The sequence below is a fragment of the Lepisma saccharinum genome, chromosome 17 (genome assembly GCF_977018435.1).
Source record: "Lepisma saccharinum chromosome 17, izLepSacc3.1, whole genome shotgun sequence".
NCBI lineage: Eukaryota > Metazoa > Arthropoda > Insecta > Zygentoma > Lepismatidae > Lepisma > Lepisma saccharinum.
This window is the reverse complement of record NC_139245.1, coordinates 17,625,904-17,648,807: the sequence shown is the minus strand read 5'-3', so window position 1 is coordinate 17,648,807 and position 22,904 is coordinate 17,625,904. Positions and strand designations below refer to the sequence as shown.

Genomic DNA, 22,904 nt, shown 5'->3' with positions numbered 1-22,904 from the left:
ATGAGTTAAAAAAACAAAAACACCCCACCAGCAAATGTTTGTCCATTCGAACACTACGATATGGTGAGACACCACTGGTAAATACATTTTCCAAGGTATTCTCATCATTCTTGGCATAATTTCTTATGCTCTCTCTTTCACTGGTTTTGTTAAGTACATGTTTATTCTTTCATATTGCTTTTTGTTCTATGTAATATAATTTTGTTGCCACGGCAGCTTTTCTTATCTCTGAAAGATTAATATTATAGTTATATTGAAGCGTTAACCAGAATGACATAGTTCTGTGTAATAATTTGAAGTAACTGCAATGTAACTGTAACATCAGATCTCAATGATTCAAATGTTTATTTCAGAAAATCACAGGACGCAGTCTCAATTTGACAAACACCGTGTAATAAAACTAGTCATGTTCGAATTTGTAAACAATTTCATGTCACTGTTCTACATAGCATTTTACATTCAGAACATGGATATGCTGAAAAATGTAAGTAGTAAAAATCATCCCTATTCTTTAATTTTTATTTATTTATTTGTGTTTTTTGAATGCCAAGACCTTGCAGTGCAGTAAATTTACTCTTAAAACAGCAGACATTTCTATTTTTTTTCTATGTGAAATAGAGTATTCAGATAGGATTGAGGTTTTAGCACTCCGATCAATAAAGCAATGCAGACTTAATTCAGTTCTTACAGTTCATTACTCATTTAATGAAGAAAGTAGTTTGTGAAGTTATTCTGTGTGCATAGTTAGTCACCTGTGCTTTCGATCCTAACAAGTCATATTTATATTTTTTGTATAATTTATACTTGTTAAATTTCCATTGAACTCTATTATTTTCAGCAACTTGCAATCATGTTGATTATTCTTCAAGCAATCAATAACTTCCAGGAAGCCATTTTGCCTTTGATACTCAGACGTTACGTTCAAGAGGTAAGTTAATCTATAAAATGCAGCCAAATATTATGATTATTAATAGTTTCTTAATCTACTAATAGATCCAGCATTAATTTCTCTCTCTCTCTCTCTCTCTCTCTCTCTCTATCTCTCTCTCTCTCTCTCTCTCTCTCTCTCTCTCTCTCTCTCTCTCTCTCTCTCTCTCTCTCTCTCTCTCTCTCTCTCTCTCTCTCTCTCTCTCTCTCTCTCTCTCTCTATATATATATATATATATATATATATATATATATATATATATATATATATATATATATATATATATATATATATATATATATATATATATATATTATATATTATTATTATTATATATTTTATCTAGTTTCATTTTGGACAGATAAATTAAGTGTAAAATGCAAGAAAACATAGTCAGAAGGGACAATATGTTTTTGTACAGTCTCCCCAATGGTGAAGCTGTAACATTCTCTTCTTGTAATCAAGGGGTTCAGAATTTGATACCCGATGGAGAGACACAGTGGTTCAGATCCCACTTTAAATTGTAGGTTCAGTCCCGATTAACCTTACTGTGCATAAAGTAGACTTAAAACACGAACTCAACCAACTAACATTTTTGTACAGTTTTTTAATTGCTATAGTTATGTAAGTCTGGGGCAGGTTTCGCCAGTTGGGTTCAGACAAAATTGATATTAAAGTAGAACAGCATGAAATGGCAGTACTTGCATAACAAGTGAACCCTTCTATAAGTATGTATTGTTGGATAAGATTTTCATCAGTGCAATTCCAGGAAGTTACAAATAAACCATTTGCTTGTTGATCTAATTGTGATACAGCATAGTTCATTGACTTCCAGTTATCCTGATGTATGCCATTGCTACTGTGAAAGTGACAGCAAGGTACACGAAACAGTCATTACAGACAGATCATTTTGTAAATTGAAAATAATAATAACCTATTTACCCAGTACTTTTTAATTTTTTGTTATTTAGTCTCTTTTCTGCCACTTTTGGCTAATCGTGAGGAGGAGTAATAATATGATGAAATTGATGAAAGGACACTCCCATGCCGAGGCTGGGATTTGAATCCGTGACCCCTCGTATGAAGAATGCTGTGCTAACAACTCCACCATGGAGGTTAGCTGTTTGTGTATTGCTGTGTGTCAAACGCTTTAGCAGTCTGACTTTACTTTCAAGTGAAAATGACAAGAGCGACAAAATCAATTTTAACAAAGTAATCAATGCTTGTGCAGACAAAAAATTAAGAAATAATTTATTTTAAATCTTACATTTGTGTATTATAATCAATAATGTAAGCATTGTAATTAATCATTAATCTTAATTTTTTAATGCGTAAAGAATGTATTGTATTTCATAGTATCTATTTTATTAGTTGTTTCGTATACACTTTTATTATTAGTCTGTAGAATTTGTCATACACGAATAAACAAATCTTTAATCATAATCAACAGAATTATATTTGTTTACCACCAGACATGCTAAAATTACGCATTTTTTTGTACAATAGCAGACCCACTTAGGTAGTCTGCCCTGGGGCCGCCATGAGTGTCTCTACGCTCCTGCATATCTGTGAAGGGCAGCCTGCAAAGGCCAAAATCTTTTGTCCGTACTGTGAGAGAATCAAGGAAAATTCTTCGCAAATTCACAATGTAATTATTTTAACAGAGAACGCAAATTTTCATGTGACACAGCAACATTTATTCTTTCAAACTTTTTCTTTTTACTTGATTTTTTCTCTCGCCTCCCTCCTCCCTCTAGCTATGTACGCGTTGAGGTGTAGTGATGATTTGCACCACATATGCAATATATGTACTTTTGTTTCTTTTTTTACATTACCACACTTATACCTCCTTTAGGGTGCGAGTAGTCTCTGGTTAGATCCCCAGTTGAAGCCCACAAAATTTCAGTGTTCGGTGTGAGATGAGGAGAAACTGAGAGCTATTTCGAAAGTAATAGTAGCGGACTCCGGTTTCTCGAAAGCCATAAAAAGCAGCAATGGGACTTGGTGCGGTAATCACTTGTTTATTTCCCAATAAAAAAGCCAATTGGTAGGCCCTGGCCCTTAATGTGCTGCTGCATCTTTAGAATGCCACATTTGTACAAAATCCTGGCTTAGGTTTTTTCACATCAGGTTTTATAAGTCTTGTATTTCCGATTACATTACAGTTTAAGTTTTAAGTCCACTTTTTGTACCGATAGGCTAATCAGGACTTGACGTACAGTTTAAGTGGGATCCAAACCACTATGTGCTTCCACTCGGTACTGAGCCCAGGACCACTTGATTACAAGGTGACGATGTTACCACTATGCCATCAGGAAAATAATTAAATTCTAGAATCAGAGTGATACATAGTACAGTGCGATCGAAAAGTCCCCGCACTCATACTTTGAAAATATGCTACGAGGTCAGTAGACAACATGAGTTGGCAACGTTGTTAGTAGTGACTGGTATGACCTTGAAGAATGCGATAACGTCCCGGGAGAGCTGCACTGCTATTACAGTCAGTGGTGTGAGTCATTATTGTGCAGTCGGTCGACAATGCCTTTTAAGCGAGCGCAGCGAATCGCTTTGTTAGAAGCATATTTTGAGTGTAAGACATACAGAGGTTGTGTGGAGAAATGGAGACGTCTATTCCCTGATGATCCGGTGCCAGGAAAAAGTGCAGTGTATGATGTTGTTCGCCGATTTCGTGAAACAGGCTCAGTGCATGATCGACAACGAAGTGGAAGACCCAAGGTCGTCACACACGAATTCCTAGAGAACGTGAGTCAGCGAATGGTGCAATCTCCAAGAAAATCTATACGACGTTTGTCACAAGAAGTTGGAGTATCATGTGGATCCACACAGAAGGCACTGAAAGTAGCAAAGTTTCACCCATATCGTGTGAAAGTCGTCCAGGAGCTGAAAGCGTTAAAGATAAGCGTATCAAGTACTGCCGGTGGTTCCGTGCTTTCACACGCAACAATGTGGCCATTCTCGATAAAACTTTTTTTTACCGACGATGCATGGTTTCATCTCAGTGGATACATCAACTCACAAAACACCCGAATGTGGGCAACTGTAAACCCACATGCCCTGCATGAAGTACCACTACATTCTGCAAAGGTCGGTGTCTGGTGTGCCATTTCGCGACGAAGGATTGTTGGACCCCTGTTCTTTGAGGACACAGTGGATGGCGATGTGTACAGGGATTTGGTGCAACAATTCGTGGCTATGTTGGAAGAGGATGAGCGTGAATGTTGGTTCCAACAAAATGGGGCAATGTGCCATACTGCAAACGACACAATGGGTAGGTTGCACGAGTTTTTCGGGAACCGCATCATCTCCAAAAATTTGTGGCCCCCTCGTTCCCCCGATTTCTTTCTTTGGGGGTTCCGGAAAGAAAGAGTATATACACACAACCCTCGCACATTGGATGAACTCCGACAAGCAATTTCTGACACTATTGCTGCAATTCCAGCGGAAACATTGAGGAAGGAGTCGCGGAACATGTGTAAGCATGTAGACATGTGTTTACAGGAACATGGCGGCCATTTTCAACACTTCCTATGAACTGAAAACCAAACACTACTTTGCAATGAACTTAGAGAGTGCAGCATAACCTCCATTGTGTGTTTATGTGATTATGTTCTGTTTGTGTTGCGTTATGTTTGTGTTTTGGAAACTTTTTCCTCATGCGCTTAAAGTTTACCGACCGTTGCCATTACAGTATACCTCACTTTTGGTTTACATTTATTTTTCTGTGTAGTACAAGGACTAAAGCATTTATATATGTATTCCTTTCGTTCCCATGTGTATTACTTTCTACACAATAAATTCTTAAAATTCATAATATATGAGAGGCACTGAATTTAGAGACCTCAAAACAAGGGTCTCAATGCATGCAATGATCATATTCCCCATATTATAAATGATACATGGTCACAATGTATTACTTAAGCCAGGGATTCATTCCTAACCTTTGTTTCATGACACCCTTAGTGTGTAATAATTTTTCTGCGGCACCCAAGTCAGAATGTAGGCCTATCTAACACTTGGCTCAGTTAGTGTGGTTAGCTTGCTTGCCTTAAGGTAAAAAAATACACACATTTCAAATTCCGAAACATTTTATGTCAAAAGGATTAAATAAGCACATATTTGGAACAATCATACCATTGATTGAATATACAATTATAATTAGTGGGACAGACGAGCCTGATGTTCACTTCAGATCTTCTCAAATCTTGGTATCAAAGAGAACACAGCCACCCTTATTTCCTGTTCCACATTCATTTTTGCACATATTTGCTCTTTATCACAGCAACCACCGAAAATCCAGCTTCGCATAAATATGATGTCGCAAATATAATTAAGATTCACAGAAATTTACTGCTTAGCAGCAGATATTCATCTTTTACTGATATCCAAAACTGAGTTAGTTCCATGCTGCCACACTTGGTCTTCAGCATATTATCACAAGCCAGCTCAATAAAATATCTTCTGCTGAAGTAATTTCAGACGGAGCTCTGGTCGTGAATGGGCCTTGAATTCATGCGAACTTGTCAATATTATATTCTTCAAAGTATTTCTCAAACCAGTTGATAAGCTGTGAAAATGCTTTTCAATAACAGATTTTATGTTGCTAGACACTAGGTACTGAGAAAGTTGTATTTGTAGAACAAACTCGCTCTACCTGCCGCATGAAAAACAATTGCCTTCTATACTGCTGTGACTTGACTAGAAGATTCCAGAATTCAGAAGACACTGTTAAATTTTTAGCTCGAATGCCATGTAGTATTAATACTGATTTCTACAGTATCCATTAGGTGTCCTTCCAATCATGGAATGAACAGATTGTTGCGATTCTCCTATTCTAAAGCCATGTGCAGGCTAACAAGTGCCATTTTAGTGAAAATATTGGAACAACTCGCGGCATCCCTGTAAGCGCACACATTGGTAACCACTGACTTAAGGTGTACTTTAAACAATAAGACATATTACTTACGTGAAATTTAGAAATTTCGATTGGACTGCTCCAGATGCTGTACCCTTAGTGAATGAAGACAGAGGATCTTCGAAATTAATAGGATTTAACTATTAAATTGTGCTACGCGAAAATCTAAATTTCTAAATTTCACGTAAGTAATTTTAAACCAAGTTTACCGCATCCATGATGAAATAAGACACAGTTTTTATACTTTACTATAGAATCAGTGAATGCAAAATATTCCTGTATGAATTGAGACATAATTCTAATAAACAGAAAATAAATTATGATGGTGCTACCTACGTATACTAAATGAAATTCTAAAAATACTTCATAATCAAATTCAATTTTATTTCAGATTGTCAGAGTGGTACAGCAGCAACTGAAGGTGAAAGGCATATTTTCCAAACCTGAAAGGCGCAGAGCTCCCTGTCAGATTCGTCCTGATACAAATACCTGTGGACCAATCCCTGATGTAGGGCAGTTGGATTGCAATGATCCTCGCATTGAGCAGGCCATCATTGAAGGCAAAATGGAATCCTATGAGGTAATCAAGTTTCTTAAAGATGTCTGGTGTAATTTTGCTTTACCATTACTGTTATTTAAACTAGAGCTGAACCAATACAGATACTTATGCCAATACTCTCACAGATTTCTACCAATACTTGAAAATTGTAATAATTCAGGGTTGCTACGCATCTGGAAAGCAGGGAAATGTCAGGGAATTTTGCAGATTGTCTGCAATTTACGTGCATTTTGGAGTCTGCAAGAGAAAAAGTTGCAAAATGAACAAGCAGTTCACTTCCACTTCCACTTCCGGATTCAGTTCTTGCGATTCCACTCCCAAAAAGATTCAGTTTAGAAACTTTGTTTCTTTCGTTCTTATGATTCTCAGTCTTGTGCAAAATTATGGTTCCTTCAAATTTCTCTAATTTTCACTTTTATAATACTAGATATCAAAGTAAAACTTGCAGTTGAGGTATCTGATTGATAACTAAAAGTACATTGACAATATGATCATAATTATCAGAAAGGTTGGTAAAGATGAGGTTTATCATCTATTATTGTATAGATCTTAGTCTTGTTGGCATTTCCTATAGAATTCCTATATTCAACAAAAGTTCTCCAGATACTGTGTACTTATAAATATAAGCAAAAAAGCAGCATTTTTATGACACTATAAATCTGCCAGAAAATGAAAAATTGTGTATGGTTTATGAACTTTTTCTGTTTTTATATTGTGGAAATCTGTTATGGTTAAATAATGTACATCTGTTACCTTAACCTGAAGGCCAGTAGTGTGCGGTGTTAAATCAGCCAGGGGAACAGGTCACCTGCATTTATCTCCCCCACCCCCATGGGGGGTCTTAATATTATACGGTAGATCAAGTAAAATTTAACCTTTATTGAAATGAACCAAATAAATATACGATACATATAGTACAAATTGTTAGAAGTGACAAACATGAGGCACACTAAAATTATGACAATAATAATTTTAAAGCAAATGTATGATATAATATAAACATTAAAAATAAAATTGTTGATGCTCAACAAAGAAAAATTAATAAAAGCAATTTATGAGCAATCAGAGAAAAAAGTAATGTTTTGTCGAAGCCTGTTTCATCTCTTTATTTGTAGAATAAGTTGATATTTTTTCATAGAGTTGAGTATTCTTGCAATTCAAACATCCTCAATCCAATACTGGCATACAGATGGCGGAGTTTTTTTCATGTCTGCTAGATTTGTAGAAGAAAACATTAAGTTGTTAATGTGACAAAACCCAAACTGTTCCAGACTCCCTTCTCAGGAACAAACAAGGGCAACAATATAATTTGCCATTGGAAGAATATCCAGTTAATCATTTTTACAGAGTTGTATTAACTCATTTGAAAATTCCTTGTATTTTTTAAGTATTTGTAAGTTTAATGAACTAATAGCTTTCGTCTCAAGCCGGTCGATCATGCAACACTCACAACATTAATTTTCTTGTCCTGCCACTGTGTGTGTTGAAACTTTGGTCTTGGGGCTGGTGGAGCAGGTGGACTGGAGCTGTTCCCTCTGAAGCTATTTTGCAGTGTTTAGCCAAGGTAACTTAAGACATTTAACAGACACTTAGACTGTAAAAGATTTTTCCAGTTTCTTATGAATGTCAGATGCAAGTTCATCATGAGATTAGGAAATTATAGACTTACTACACTACACTACACTATGATGACTCAATTAAACTTCAGCACATAGCAAAAACTCTAAGAAAAGCGAATCTGCTATGTCTCTTGGAGTGAACAGCTAGGAAGTTGAGCTTCCATGGGAAGCTAAATGCTTCTAAATTGTGCTAGGATTTATTATTAATTACTTTTTTTCGGATAACTGCAGTTTTAATATCAATTATGCATATACTTTTCGAGTTTTGAACTTGCGTTACTTATTATTCACTACACAAAATTGTGTAGAATGGCTCGACACACAAAATGGGTTCAGCATAGAACTTGAAACGGTTTGGTATTAGGAAGCAATAACCAGGGGGTTGAGGAAAAAGGATAAGTTAGAGAGTAGTGGGCGACGTGGGGTCTTTTGCTTTGGATCGAGGAACGAGAAACATCGGGGAGCTTGAGCGAGCCTGCATAGCACAATTCTAAGTCTTCTCTGAGGAACTATTCATCATCGAATAGACAGGTAACATCCTTCTCTAACCATGTTGATCTAAACTAGAAGATATAAACCCAAATTCTTAGTGTTGTGCCATTTCCATGTGTGAAAAGTAACTTCTCGCCATTACCACCATTACCAATACTAAACCCAACCATGTATCGATTTACTGCCGTAAAATCTCCTCAGGAACAAAATCGACAGGATGAAGAAAATATAGAGGATGGATCGTCACATGGTTGTTAAAAAAGGATGTCGCTGTGTATCCATACTCCCTTTTATTTGAAACAAATCCGCTGGTGAAGCATAAATAAGATTTGGACGTAATATTATTTATATTTCCTGATACGTATTGCTTTGAATTCGATTTCCCTCTCCCAGGAAATCGCGTTTGCTGATTATGCTAGATTTGACCATTATGCCAAAAGCAGGATGATAGGGGCCAACGAAGATCAAACTGTGCTACGTTTAGTACAATTTTGTTGGGGTTGGCACCACTGATTGTAGGAACCCTTCGATGCTTCCTCGCTGGATCTTTAAAAACCGCAACCTCCCGCCCCTGCCACTTTTCCACTCCTCACCCATCTGTTTGTAGGATGACCACCGATGTTCCTCAGCGAGCGGCAGCCAAGCCTGTGTGTCCATCGTCTTTCGTCTGCGGCTGGAAGGAACGGCACCAGTCAACTCTTGACAGTATCTAACTTAGTCGTAATTTTATAACTCACACTATTATTATTAAATTCCGAAAAAGTAGAGAACTGGAAGCAAGTATAAATGAACTGCAGGAAGTTCCTCACTTCCTACATGGAGGAATCGCCCCTGGATTGTAAGTTTACATTTTACTCCTCAAATTTTCACTCGTTCTTTCCTGTGTAGAATAAAATTTGCTAAAAAAAAAAGTTGTGAAAGTGAATATTCATAATAATTATCGGATTATATATTTAATTGAAAACCACAAGGTTCAAAAGCTAAAATCATGATGATAAACATGTCTGGGAAAAAAAATCATTTTTGGACTGAAAAACCTGGAAATGTCGGAATTCCGTAATCAAAAAATCGTAGAAACCTTGTAATTGAAAGTTGTTCAAAATACTGATTATTATTTATTTTATATTTGCAGCATCAAGATAAACCTCTGCCTTATTTCATTCGTGATAACTACTAACATACTATGTCATTTGCATGCTGTAATCAATAAATAATAAATACAATAATTCTAATTACATGATAGTTGATTAAAAATTAAATATTTCTTTGCAACTAATAATGCAAATTTGCCTGTTTTGATTAATTTCCCCTGTTGTAACTTTATTATCCATGGAATATCAATCTCAATTTTTTTTGTAGGTACCTCTCTGATAGAACAGTCTTTCTGCTGCAAATAGCAAATTTTTCCTAGATCCCTCACCAGAGATATCGGGATTAAAATTTTGAAGAAAATAAAAAAACAGGCATTTTCAAAGAGCTATCACTAAAGGAGGAAACCAGTAATAGAGCTCAAATAATTTCTGCTAAAACTTTGGATATATACAGTGTATGTTTCCTCTAAACCAATTATAGCTCTGATACGCATATTACATTACTTCCTTACTAAAGAAAATCTTAAACTTCTATTTTTGATCAAAATTGAATGTCAGTTTTGGCCCTAAATTTCAGCCATTTGCAATACAGATGTTGAATATAGGTACAGAACATAAAATGTAGCTTGAAATGTACTGAAAACAAAGTTTTTTATCTCTGCTTTCTATCATTTTTCTTGGTTGAGTTATCATAATTATCTCAACTTTCTGCAAAGGCCAAAAATGCCACAAGTCATGCTTTAGAAAAATAATGACCACTTTGAACTACCCTTGAATAGGGGTTACAACAACAAAAGTAGATTTTTTAAAATAAGGTCAAGTCCAATTTTTATTATTTTTGGACCACGTGGTGTGGATTGACCCAACATTGTCTAGTAAGTAATATTTTAGGATAATGTGTTGCCTTAGGTAAGGTTAGTGGACCACTGTTTTTTGAAAACAAGTTATGAACTCCCTACCTTTTTTAAAAATCCTTTTGTTAGTCTTAAATGAGTAAATTATCCTGGGTTCTTAATAAAAATAACATACAAGTTTGTGTGTTTACCATGCAATAATGAAACTGCTTGTTGGGTAACACAGAGCCCTGTTGGTCCAACGGCAAACAATTGAGTACCTCTGCTATACGAAACTATTGAGGCAGAATTTATGCATTATTTCTCTTTCTTTAGGGAACATATGATGACTACCTGGAGATGTTCATACAGTTTGGCTACGTGTTCCTTTTCTCTGCTGTGTATCCCATGGCAGCCTTTTGGGCGGTGTTTAACAACATTCTGGAAATTCGTGCTGATGCCTTTAAGCTGTGTCGAGTTTACCAGCGGCCTCTGACGAAGAGAGTGAAGGACATTGGAGCCTGGCAGGTGAGCCGTAATTTAATTTATCCATTTTGCTTTTGGAGATTATTGTTCTATTTACATAAACTTTTCAAGCATGCACTTTTCAAACTTGCCACGATGTACAAAAGAAATTGTAGCTCGAAAACTAATTGTCGTAGAGACGTGAAATGGTTTTCTTTTCCTTCAGAAAGACAGAGCTTTTAGTGGGGGTAAAATTTATACATTGTCCTACCCAATAATTAGTGCAAAACAAAGAAGAAAATTGAAATGTAAAAAGAAATGCATTTGGCATGCCCCTGTGGCCACCACAATAGACTAAAGTGAATACAAAATTTGTAGTATATAGCAGTGGTATAGTGCAACCATGCAAAGCTTCATTGAAAACAGAATGATACTTCTTGTGGAAAAAAATAATAATGCGTAAGAGAGGTAGTGTTACCAGTTTACAGAAACAATTTAAAGTATTTCAATAGATTTTGATTGATTTGCTTCATTTTACTTTGCTTTTTGTGCCACTTTTGGCTAATTTGCGAAGATGGAGATGAGTGATATGATGAAATTGATGAATGGACACTCACAAATATCCATGCCCAGGCTGGGATTCGAACCCAGGACCCCTGGCATCGTAGCGCAATGTGCTAACCACTCTGCCACGGGAGACCAGCAAATTTCAATAGAAACAATGGTTATATTGTCTTGTAATTCGAGTATGTAATACCTTTGGAAGCATACAAATTAACAAAAATGGCAGAATTGAAATATTGTGTAGTTTTCACGAAATGGCGAGTTAATTGCTCCCTCGTGGTGAGAGCAAATTTCGAAAATTGGGCCTTTGCCCTACCCTCCCTCCTGGACCCTCGATCATTGTTTAATGTGTTGCTTTTTACACATTATTACATGTAAAATTTAAAATTTTCAAAAAGAAGTGGTTTAGGAGTTATAGCAATTTTTATAAATTTATCTCATAATATTACAAGGGTTAGCAAAGGACTTTTTCAATTTTCGCTACTTATAAACAGCGGATTGTTTTGTTGTTCGAGTATGTCATAACTTCATATGTATACTAATGAACAAGAAAAGAAGACTGAAATATCATGTGTAGATTTTCAGGATATGTCTTGTCAATTACTGCCACGTGGAAGTGGTTTTCATTGAAACCATCTGCTCCGAATGCCATAATTTGGGTGGTTTTGCTTGAAACTGGCTGTCTGCTAAAGGTTAAATACAAATAGACACAATTTAAATTCTTTCTTATATAGAACATATTATTTCTCTTATTAGAATTTTGTCATCCGATAAAGTGATAAACGAGGGTTGGGATTCTTTCTCTGTAGTGCTCCTCAATGTTTAAAAAAAAGCATACACAATGCATTATAAAGGTAGGTAAAGTTTCTGTGCATATTGTAGTGCTATAATGGCATATTTAGAGAATATGGGAGTATAGCCCTACAAATTCTTAATATCTGCAAAAATTTTTGAAGGTTATGTGATCAGCACCATGCTCCACCCACTTTAACCTCCCAGGGCTGCTGCCAAGTACCCATTTACTTGAGCCTGGGTGAACCCCAGAGCAGTTTCATGCAGTTCCTACATTAGATCACCCACATCAGGAATTGAAGCCAGATCTCCTATGTGGCAGTCAGATGCCCTACTGACTAGACTGCCATTGCTTCATATTTACAAAAGCTGTGGACTAACTCTACAGGGTGTCTTGTAAAGAACTAGTGAAAAAGAAAACCACTAAACTTTTATTACCTCAAACTTCGCATAATTGGAAAGAGAAACTCAAAATTTCATGCTGGATGCATGGTAAAAGAACCTAGGAAATGTGCATGCATTGGAAAAGAGATTTAAAATATATGAATGTAGCCATTTTGGATATGAATCAAGACTGGGAGGGAATGACAGGGGGAGAGGGGGAAGGATGTAAATCCCAAAGTAAGTTTTGTGTCCATCTGATACGAAATTTGTAAAGTGAGTGCAATGTTTTCAGAGCAAACAAGTCAAACTCCCTCACCCAATCCCAACACAGTGAGACATTATCCTACATTGAGGCCTCCCCGGTGGTGCAGTGGTAGCATCGCCACCTTGTAATCAAGGGGGCCCGGGTTCGATTCCCGGTAGAGGCACATACTGGTTCGGATCCTACTTTAAACTGGAGGTACAGCCCCAATTAGCCTTGCTGTGCATAAAGTGGACATCAACATCAACCCAATCATATCCTACATTGAGGAAATTTGGGAAATATTAAGCATTCTGCAAATTTAAGGAGGCAAGGAGTTCAGTAAAAATTTGTTCAAAGTTTAATTTGTAATCAGGCAGGCTAATCATTGTGCAATGTACTTACATGCTGGATTGGAGAGATGGGCAGTGTTGAATCACAGAAATTACTCTCCCAGGATGATAATGACTAAATGCTGACATGAACTGGTAATAAAAACTATTCAAATTTCTCTCTCGATTTTGTAAACTTTGAGGCATTAAATGCAGTGGCTTAGGAGAGATGTTTTCTTTTTCACCAGTTTTTTCCCAGGTCTCATATTTTTTTAAAAAATCACTTTTGTATAATTCATGGTTCAGGATGTATATTCTGTTCACAAAGATTCACCATAAGACATTCCATACTTTCCTACTTTAAACCTAAATTCTAATATGACAATGCGGGAGATTCACTGCAACCCTATCCCCCTCAATTTCCAGTTCGAACACTGCCACTCCTGTGTATTTGGCAAACAAAGCAGGTAAAAATTCCAAGGTACTTAACTTTCTGTGGACTGGCAGTCGATATATTGACCGCCATGTATATTGTTCTGTTGATCACCACCACGTGGCAGCAATCATCATGCCATTTCTCCAAAACTACACATGAAATTTCAGTTGTCTTTTTTGTTCATTTGTATTCATACCAGGGTATGACATAGTTGAATCACAATACGTAACTGTTATTTTTTCTATTTTTAATGTATCCTTTTTACCAGTTAGATTTTTTTTTTACCGGAAAAATGTGCAATGATTGGGCTTTTACTTTTCAACCACTGTTCCTTGCAGATATATTTCACTTACAACTGCAATAATGACAAAAATAAAATAAATAAATAATCACAACATACACACTGATTATTACAAGTACAATTATTTATGTGAAGATGCCAGGTTTTCGAAAATTTCCAGGAAATTTGGAACTTTTTGAAATTACCCACATATTCCTCAATTTTATTATTTTTCAAAATGTTGGTTACTGAAATTGTATAGTATCATTGAGTGACCTTTTGTTATTAATTTCTGCAAATTTCATGCATCCAGTTTCCATAGGGCTGAACCAATGTTCTAGAAATCTATTTCATAACATGGTTCAACTGATTTCCTTATACTGTGTGATATATATCTGAAACCTCTACCCCCCCCCCCCCCCTGAACCTCCGCATCAATAACCACAGAGCTTCCACCCAAAACTCAGACTTCACCATCGCCACCAAACACCAACAGCCACAACACCACCTTCAACAACTGTTTCCATGTAGCCATAATACACCTGTTACCCCAGCACACTGACACCTCCACCCGCAGGCGATGGGAAAGGTGGGTGAGTGGTAGGTAGGTAGAGGTGTGTTCGAGACTCTGCATGCCGGAACAGGGTAAGTTCCATCATCCCTTGTATCTTCCATTCTCACTCACGATGGTTATGGGTCTAGAAAACATATTTTGTTTTGTCATTTAATCTGGTCAAGTTTGTACCTCAACACAGTCCTTTGTGGGGACATGAGCGAGGGAGTGTCGAGCCATTAGGGCTGTGACTCGAAATGCATACCTGGAAACTGGTCAGGCAGAGAGGTTAAGAGGAATGGTGTAGGTATATAACCAATATGTTGTCTGCAATTTAAGGAATTATAGTTTCATTAGTGCTACTTCAGGTAACGAGGTAAAGTAGTGAAGAGTATTGAACTATTCAGTTGTTAACTTTTCTTTCCCCACTTTTCAGCGAGCTTTTGAAACTCTAGGCATTATATCAGTGCTGACAAACTGCATCCTGCTTGGCATGTCACCAAACCTAAAGTGCTTTGCACCTCATATGAGTGCGGCCGATTGGATAATACTCTTCGTAATTCTCGAGCACGTCCTACTCGCCATCAAGTTTGCAATACATGAAGCAATACCAGATAGACCAGATTCTGTGAAGTTAGCACTTGCAAAAACAGCCTTCCAAACAAAACAAGCTCTTAAACAAGAGGTAAGCGAAACTTCATTTATTAAAACTTGCTTTAAGTAACCACATTTAAATAAATGTGCATGTTGAATGTGTTAGTGAAGTAGGTCAAAAAGATGAATGGAGACAGAATTGGATTTTAAACTACAAATTCTAATATATAAGCGATAGTGTATTTGCCATAAACTAAAAGTCTAAATCCACATGCATTGTCTACACATAACCTGTACATATGTATTTTACATTGACTTGAATGGTCTGTGTAAACAATGTGAACTGCACTAAAAATTAATGTAATGTTCATTTGAAGGAAAAATTTCATTTTTCAATCATGTTGGTTCACATTCAGCTGAAAACAATCATTCTGTATCTGCTACAAAAAATTCTCATTTTCTTCTAGTGTAAATTATTATGAAAATCTAAAATGTAAATAAATAACAACGAAAATTTTCATTCAATAACAATAATATTACATACTTTGATGCTTAGCACAAAATTGATTGCAATTGCAAAAAATTATGCATGGAATTTCACACATTATATTTTTAGCTTCTTACATACATAGTTTGAGTCTTATTTTCCTGTAGTTTACGGTTATTACAAGCATAAGAAAACAGGTTTTTCTTTTTTTTAATTATGAATCCCAAATATAATCAGGTAATTCAAATTCATCATTGTTTTCACAAAGTCTCTTGATGTTTTCTGTTACATTAAATTTTAAAGATGGTGGCTTACTCCATTTGTGAAAAAGAAAATTCCATACTGGATCTATGTTACCATTTTCATTATTTAATTTATTCCAGTGTTGTTCTGCAATGAACGAAGCTTCCCAGACATTCAACTCTGTGTTTCCCGTTAATCTTTTTAAAACCCTTCTCTTTTTAATCAAATGCTTCTCTTCGATGATATGAGTTGACAAACCTGTTCTTGGGTTTAGATTCATAATGTCCAAATCGTGTTCGTGCCATCTTATTGCCATTTTCCTTGCTGCTTGTCCCACATAATCCTTTGAACATGAACAACTTATATTATATATATAAATAAATAAATAAAAAAAGAAAAATCTGAAATAAAAATAAAACAGACTGCTTTTTTCACAGTTAAGTTGCTATATTACAACAATGTAACATTAACAACATCCATTATATAACAGATTTTTTTTGTTTAAAAAATTACTAACCATTGTTATAACTTTATCTTTAGTCAAAATGAAAATAAATGTCTGATGAAAGGAGCGTGTGTTCTCCTGAAACGTCACAAAGAAAAACTGTTTTCTTATGCTTGTAATAACCGTAAACTACAGGATAATAATTCTATAATGCAAGCAATGCGTACATACAAGAAAAACTATAGTTTGAGTCGATTACTCCCTATTTTACAGGGTGGGTGAAAAGTCCCAGGACACCTGTTGTTCAGAAATATTTATTGGCCGTAAACACTGCATATGAACAAATTACAAATTTGTATGTTTGCACAAATACAATTGGAAATGTGATTTTATGCATCGAGGACGTCCGTATGACTTCCCCCATGGTCATGACACGATCGAATAACACACAATGTTCTTTTATGCATGTTGCGGAGCATCATCGATGTCACCCCTTGCAAAGTGTCTTGAACAGCAGCTTTTAAGGCTTCTTTGGAAACATATCAGCGCTGCCGCACTTTCTTCTTAATGATGCCCCACAATACATTATCTGGCGTGGTGAGATCTGGACTGCATGGGGAACAAGACAACGGTGCAGGTAACTGTTCACTGCCGCGTCCAATCAAGCGGTATGGAAATTTCTTATCGAACCATTGATGGATGACAATGCCGAAGTGTGTGGGTGCACAGTCGTGTTGAAACCGGAGAGTGTCCATAATGCGGACCGCTTGCAGCTGTGGAAGTAACCCAGGTCTGCAGCATGTGAAGATACAATACTTGATTCACTGATCCCTCGAAGAAGAAAGGGCCAAACAGATGATCGGCATTCATACCTGCCCACAGCATCACATGCTGAGGATTTACCTCAATTTCCTGATAAAAATGTGGATTTTCCTTAGCCAAGAAGAAGATATTTCTGCTTTGGGAACTCTGATAAATTGCACATTCATTGGCAAATAGGACGTTCTTTTGCCTTGCCTGTGTTGGAAATGTTTTCAGCAACGCTGTACATCCAAACAGTGTCTGTTAATTCATTCACGAGACACGCACAGGGAGAAAATGTTTCACTTGCAGCTCGGTGGAACGTTTCCTTGTTGACTTCATGGGCGATCAAGTGATTCTGCAATGTTTCTCTCAGAGTGGACGGTCTTCCACTGCGTGGTGCATCTTCCACACTTCCTGTGCTAAAGGCTTTCTTTTCCCACTTCGACAAGTTACTTCTGCTCGGCGGTGCTTTACCAAATCAAGTCACGAAATCCTGCATGATGGTCTTCATGGTTTTACTGATCTGTGGGCAGCCACAAGTCTCTCCTCCACACAGAACAAGTTAGTGTCCACCATTGTGACAGCTTTACAATGGCTTTCAGGTGCTGTTTTCCTCAGCATCCACCTGATGTCTCCTGTCACTCACTTCCAATGTCTCCCGATCTCCGACAAAGGTGTCATGAGTACAATTTCCATGCACACATTTGTTTGCAGGCAAAAGTCAGCCAGAAAACAGGTGTCCTGGGACTTTTCACCCACTGTACATTTATTTAGTTTTGAAATTCTGAAGTGATACATTACCGGTTGCAGATGCAGCCATTTTTCCACTGCACATGGGTTAACTCCAGATTTACTCGCAGATTTCTGAGGGTAAAATTGACCCTCCTATCGCTCCCAGCTTACCTAGTGTTTCTGTTGGTGCAACAGATAATCAACCGGTTGGAAACGGGAAAGGAAAATATAGGAAACTTGGTAAATTCCTTAAAGAAAGAAAACTGGACTGATGTGCTCACGGAGGAAAATTTAAATACAAAAGTAAACCTATTCACAAAAACAATAAAATATCATTTTGAAGTAGCATTTCCGTACAAAACAACCCCTTAATCAAACCAACTCAACTTTCTGGATAACTAAAGGGATAAAAAAAAAAATCCTGTGAAACAAAGAAAATTATATAAAGGAATCTAGAAGAACAAGAATCCCATACTTAAAGACCACTTCAAAAAATATGTAAATATCCTCAGGAAGGTAATAAACAATGCGAAGAAATTAGCCATTGCAGATGAAATAAACAAATCTCCAAATAAATCAAAGAAACTATGGGAAATTGTTAATGATGAAACTGGTAAGAAAAAAAAAGAACGTGAATGAAAAAATAGAAATAATGTCCGATGGAGAGAAAATAAGCAATCCCCTTGATGTAGCACAATTTTTTAATTCATATTTTGTGAACATACCATACCATACCATACCATACCATAACATAACATAACATACAGTAAATAAAAATACAGTAATCTCTACACCTACATGAAGAACATATTTAAGCAGTCCCCGAAACCCAAACACACTGTTTCTCACCCCAGTAACTGAGGGAGAAGTCGAGAAAGTAATTATAAATTTTAAAAAAAAGTATTCATCAGGGCCAGATGAATTTTCAAGTTCTCTACTCAAAAAATGTGCGAATAGTATTTTACAACCAGCAGTAAGTATTTGCAACACATCTTTAGAAACAGGTATTTTTGCTAGCGAGTACAAAATAGCAAAAGTGAGAGGAATGCTCAAACTATAGGCCAATCTCTCTTTTGTCGGTTTTCTCTAAAGTAATAGAGAAAATTATGCTAAATAGATTAGTAACTTTGTTAGAAAAATATTTTTTTTTATCCAAACATCAATTTGGATACCAGAAAAGTAAATCCATATCAGAAGCTATTTTTGAATTTACAAATCACATACTAAAAAATGCATGTGTATGGATTATTTTTAGATTTTACCAGAGCATTTGATTTGGTACAGCATGACATTTTACTACAGTGTGTCCATTTCGATCTGCAGCCGAGAGATCGGGAGAAACGTGGCGGGCGGCGCTGACGGAGATGCCGACATTTGAGGCCTGTAATGCCCGCTTATTTTTGTGGACATCTTGCAAAACGAGCACTAACCTGTGTTATAACACGCAAAAGTTCTTCTGTAATTCTTCCAAGTTCCACCCTTATATACACAAATAAATATGCTTTAGAAATTATATTAAGAGCCACAGATAATACTCTGTAAAACATTTTAATCATAGTTTTGACCAGTAACGTCCTGCTTAAGTTTATATCCTTGAAAGAGTTTTGTGTCGATGGGGATCGTTTGGAGGTTTCGAATGTGCAACACTGTATCAAGATTACGCTGCAGACGAACCGTTAAAAGCTAATGGTGTTCGTGAGCTTCCTTGCAATCCGAAATCTCCTAGCTCAAGTTTTTTGTTCCTTCGCGACTACAGAGCTGTGAATATAGTGGCAGGCAGATGTAAACCAAGAGCGTGTTAATTTCGTACTGTGCGTAAGAGTGTTATTCTTGGTTACTTGCCGTTACTTGTTTGTGTTATTGCAGTGTGTATGTGTGTTGTGTCAGTCAGACGATTGGAATGCCAGCGGCAAGGTTCACGTTAGAACAAAGAATTTTTATGTATGACACTTACGTGAAAAGACTCGTGTCGAGACGTGTGTAGGCAATTTGTACAGAAATTCCCAGGCGTGTAGGTGGACATCACTTTGAACAACTCTTATAACACAGGTTAGTGCTAGTTTTGCAATATTTATATAAATGTCTGCATATGTCCATAAAAATATGCGGGCATTACAGGCCGCAAATGTCGGCACCTCCGTCAGCGCCGCCTGCCACGTTTCTCCCGATCTCTCGGCTGCAGATCGAAATGGACGCACGGTAGATAAAATGGACCATTATGGATCTAGGGGTTTAGCAAAAAAATTGTTCACTTCTTATTTAAAAGACAGATGTCAGTATGTAGATATTAACAAAATCAAATCAGACAAATTGTTTCTCAAAACAGGTGTACCGCAAGGTTCAATTCTAGGACCAGTTTTATTTTTATTTTACATAAATGATCTTCCAGAAACTTTATCAGTCTCTCAAACAATATTTTTTTCGGATGATACTAATATCGTAGTAAAAAGCCTGGAACATGAGCAACTTCAAAAGAATTCAGTTTTGACAACACCACAATTAAACACCTGGCTAAACAACAAGCTTTTCGTGAATGTTAATAAAACAGTTCTAATAAATTTTAATCCAGTAAAACAAACAAAAAAACTTAAATGTAATTATTAACAATGAAGTCGTCAAAGAAAGCAATTCAATAAAGTTCTTAGGAGTATGGATAGACACAAACCTGTCTTGGGACATGCAAATTACTGTTTTAACTCAAAAGTTAAGCAGGCTCTGCTACATGATGAGAATTCTGAGAAATGTATTATCTTTAAATGATTTAAGGACAGTATATTTTGGACAGATTCAACCTGTACTTACATATGGTATCTCTTTCTGCCAGAGGAATTCAAGAATCATAATCAAAGTAAATTTAAAATGACAGTAAAGAGCTAGCTAATGAAGTATTTGTTTTATAGCACAGAGGTGTACTTAGATCATATTTTTCATTAATAGACATAACCTTGATTTTTCTTCTATTTTTTATGTTATTTTACACTCTTTTATACTTTTTAATATGCATAAGTATGTGTTAATTCCTTTGTACTCAAAATTATACATGTAATTGACCTATCCCATATCATAGTGATATTGTACTTATATGATCAAGTGGATGGAAATAAATAAATCTAATCTAATCTAAATCAGTGGCTAAACATCACTTTGTAAGCCAAGGCCTGTCATGCTACTATTAAGTGATCAGAATTATTTTTACCCTTAAACGCTGAGCACGTTTTCAGCATGAAGTTTAAAATTTGACAAGGTTTTAAATAAAAATTTACATCTCAGCAAGTGTGAGTGATAGTTACAAAATATAGCTAGTTTGGTCGAAAGAAACCAATATCATTTACCAAATAGAAAAATAATATTTGCTTGAACGTGGGGCTAGCTGATAGGTTTTCTGTAATTTTTGCATGCCCCTCCACTTCATGCACTGTTCACGACAACATTGGAATTTTGATTCTCCACTGCATATTGAATGCACTAAAGATATGAGTGTTGAGGCAATGCTGAACCTCTGGCCTGCACCAGCAAAGTAGTTTTTTGAAAATTCATCCTGTTTTGAAAAACTGTTATGATATTCCAAATTCTGAAGAAATGCATCTGTTAAGAATTCCTCTTTTGTGTAGAAAATAGATATATTGCCAGCTGAATACTTGTCGTATGTCCATCTGCACTAACTCTTCAGAAGAGCTGATTGAAGTTGACATCAAGATATGTCCTTCAGCACGTGATGCATGGTATGGAACACGATAACATTATAAAACTAATTTTTGATGAATAGTAGATACAACAAAACAATATTCAGCCAGCGATGTGTTGCCATGAAACTATTAACTAATGCTCTAGAATGAATTCTAGACATGTAATTTTTAAGAATTTTGAATACCATAGAGGTTTTTTTGGAAGGACTAAAATTTAAAAAAAAAAAAAAAACTATTTCTGTAGTCCAAAGTTTCATTGTGGCCTTAACCATTCGGCAGGCTATGCAGCAAACGTGAGAGATAATAAAAAAAACATTAGTTAAAGTGAAAGTTGTTAGGTGGGAAGATTTTTTTTTCACATCTATGGGGGGTTGTATGGTTTAACACCCTGGCAGTAGAAAGATGAGGGAAAAGGGGGGGAATGGCATAATCCTACATCTTCCTTGTGCCTCTGAGTACTGTTCGAAAGGAGAATTTTGTGTTATCCATTGGATCTTTATGCTTTTTGAAAATGATAAAATTGGGTATTGCCTTTAATAGATATTTCAATGTATGAATGAGAATCTAGTCTCAAGGTACCAGACAGGAGACATGGGTCAACTTGAAGCCAAAATTTCACTAAAATGATGGTTAGCATTTTTTTATATTTCCAGTTGTAAGATTTATTTTGAAGATTGAGAGTCATTGCACCACACAATTGCAATTTTTAAGTTTACTAATAAGGATGATAATTCTACATATTCCACTCCACAAGTGAGTACAAAAAATTTCTTCATAAAAATAAAAACAACAAATTTGAAGTAAAATCAGATTGTGCATCTCCACATTTCTACCCCTCCGGACTATGTGCAATTGAAAATGCATGGCTTCAAACAAAAGTTCATTGTCTCCATTCTGAAATTGAGGTCTGTGAAACTAATATAAGAATGAATCATGTATATTTCTCTTTTAACTTTTCAGAGGCTATTGAAAACCAGGAGACAATTGACAAGAAAATTCAAGTCAATGCACTGCTCATGTACAAGATAATGAAAAGCATCATCCCCATGACAATTGTTTGCTGCATTTTCAGTGAAATGTATTATGAGCTTAGTTTTATTATGTTCAGGATGACCTGCAAAACATTACAATGAAAAAAGAATATGCCAAAAGCTAATGTCAAACTGCAGTGAACAGGCAGAACAGTTTTCCAAGAACTAGTCACTATTTTAGTATTTTCATCCATAAGTGCTTTAATCTTTCTCATCTGGGTTCATTAATTTATAACCATTGCCTACATCATTATGTATATTTGTAAATATGATGTGTGATTGAAAAATATTTTGAGATACATTTTGTTTACAACAAAGTATTTTACAAATACAGTGGCTTTTGTTATTGTGATGGTGTGAATGTTAGTCTTTTTTTTAAA

The 22,904-nt window shown here is 36.0% G+C and overlaps 1 protein-coding gene across 4 annotated transcripts in view; it reads left to right on the top strand.

Moving 5' to 3' along the window:
* Axs (Abnormal X segregation) overlaps positions 1–22,904 on the top strand; it is a 110,113-nt gene extending 87,209 nt beyond the window's left edge. For all 4 annotated transcript variants that reach the window (XM_083139025.1, XM_083139026.1, XM_083139028.1 and 1 more), the window contains 6 exons: positions 354–484; positions 839–928; positions 6,253–6,441; positions 10,792–10,983; positions 14,939–15,187; positions 22,454–22,904. In XM_083139025.1, the coding sequence (XP_082995151.1) occupies positions 354–484; positions 839–928; positions 6,253–6,441; positions 10,792–10,983; positions 14,939–15,187; positions 22,454–22,522 (920 nt within the window). In that variant the 3' untranslated portion in view covers positions 22,523–22,904. The remainder of the gene's footprint in view (positions 1–353; positions 485–838; positions 929–6,252; positions 6,442–10,791; positions 10,984–14,938; positions 15,188–22,453) is intronic.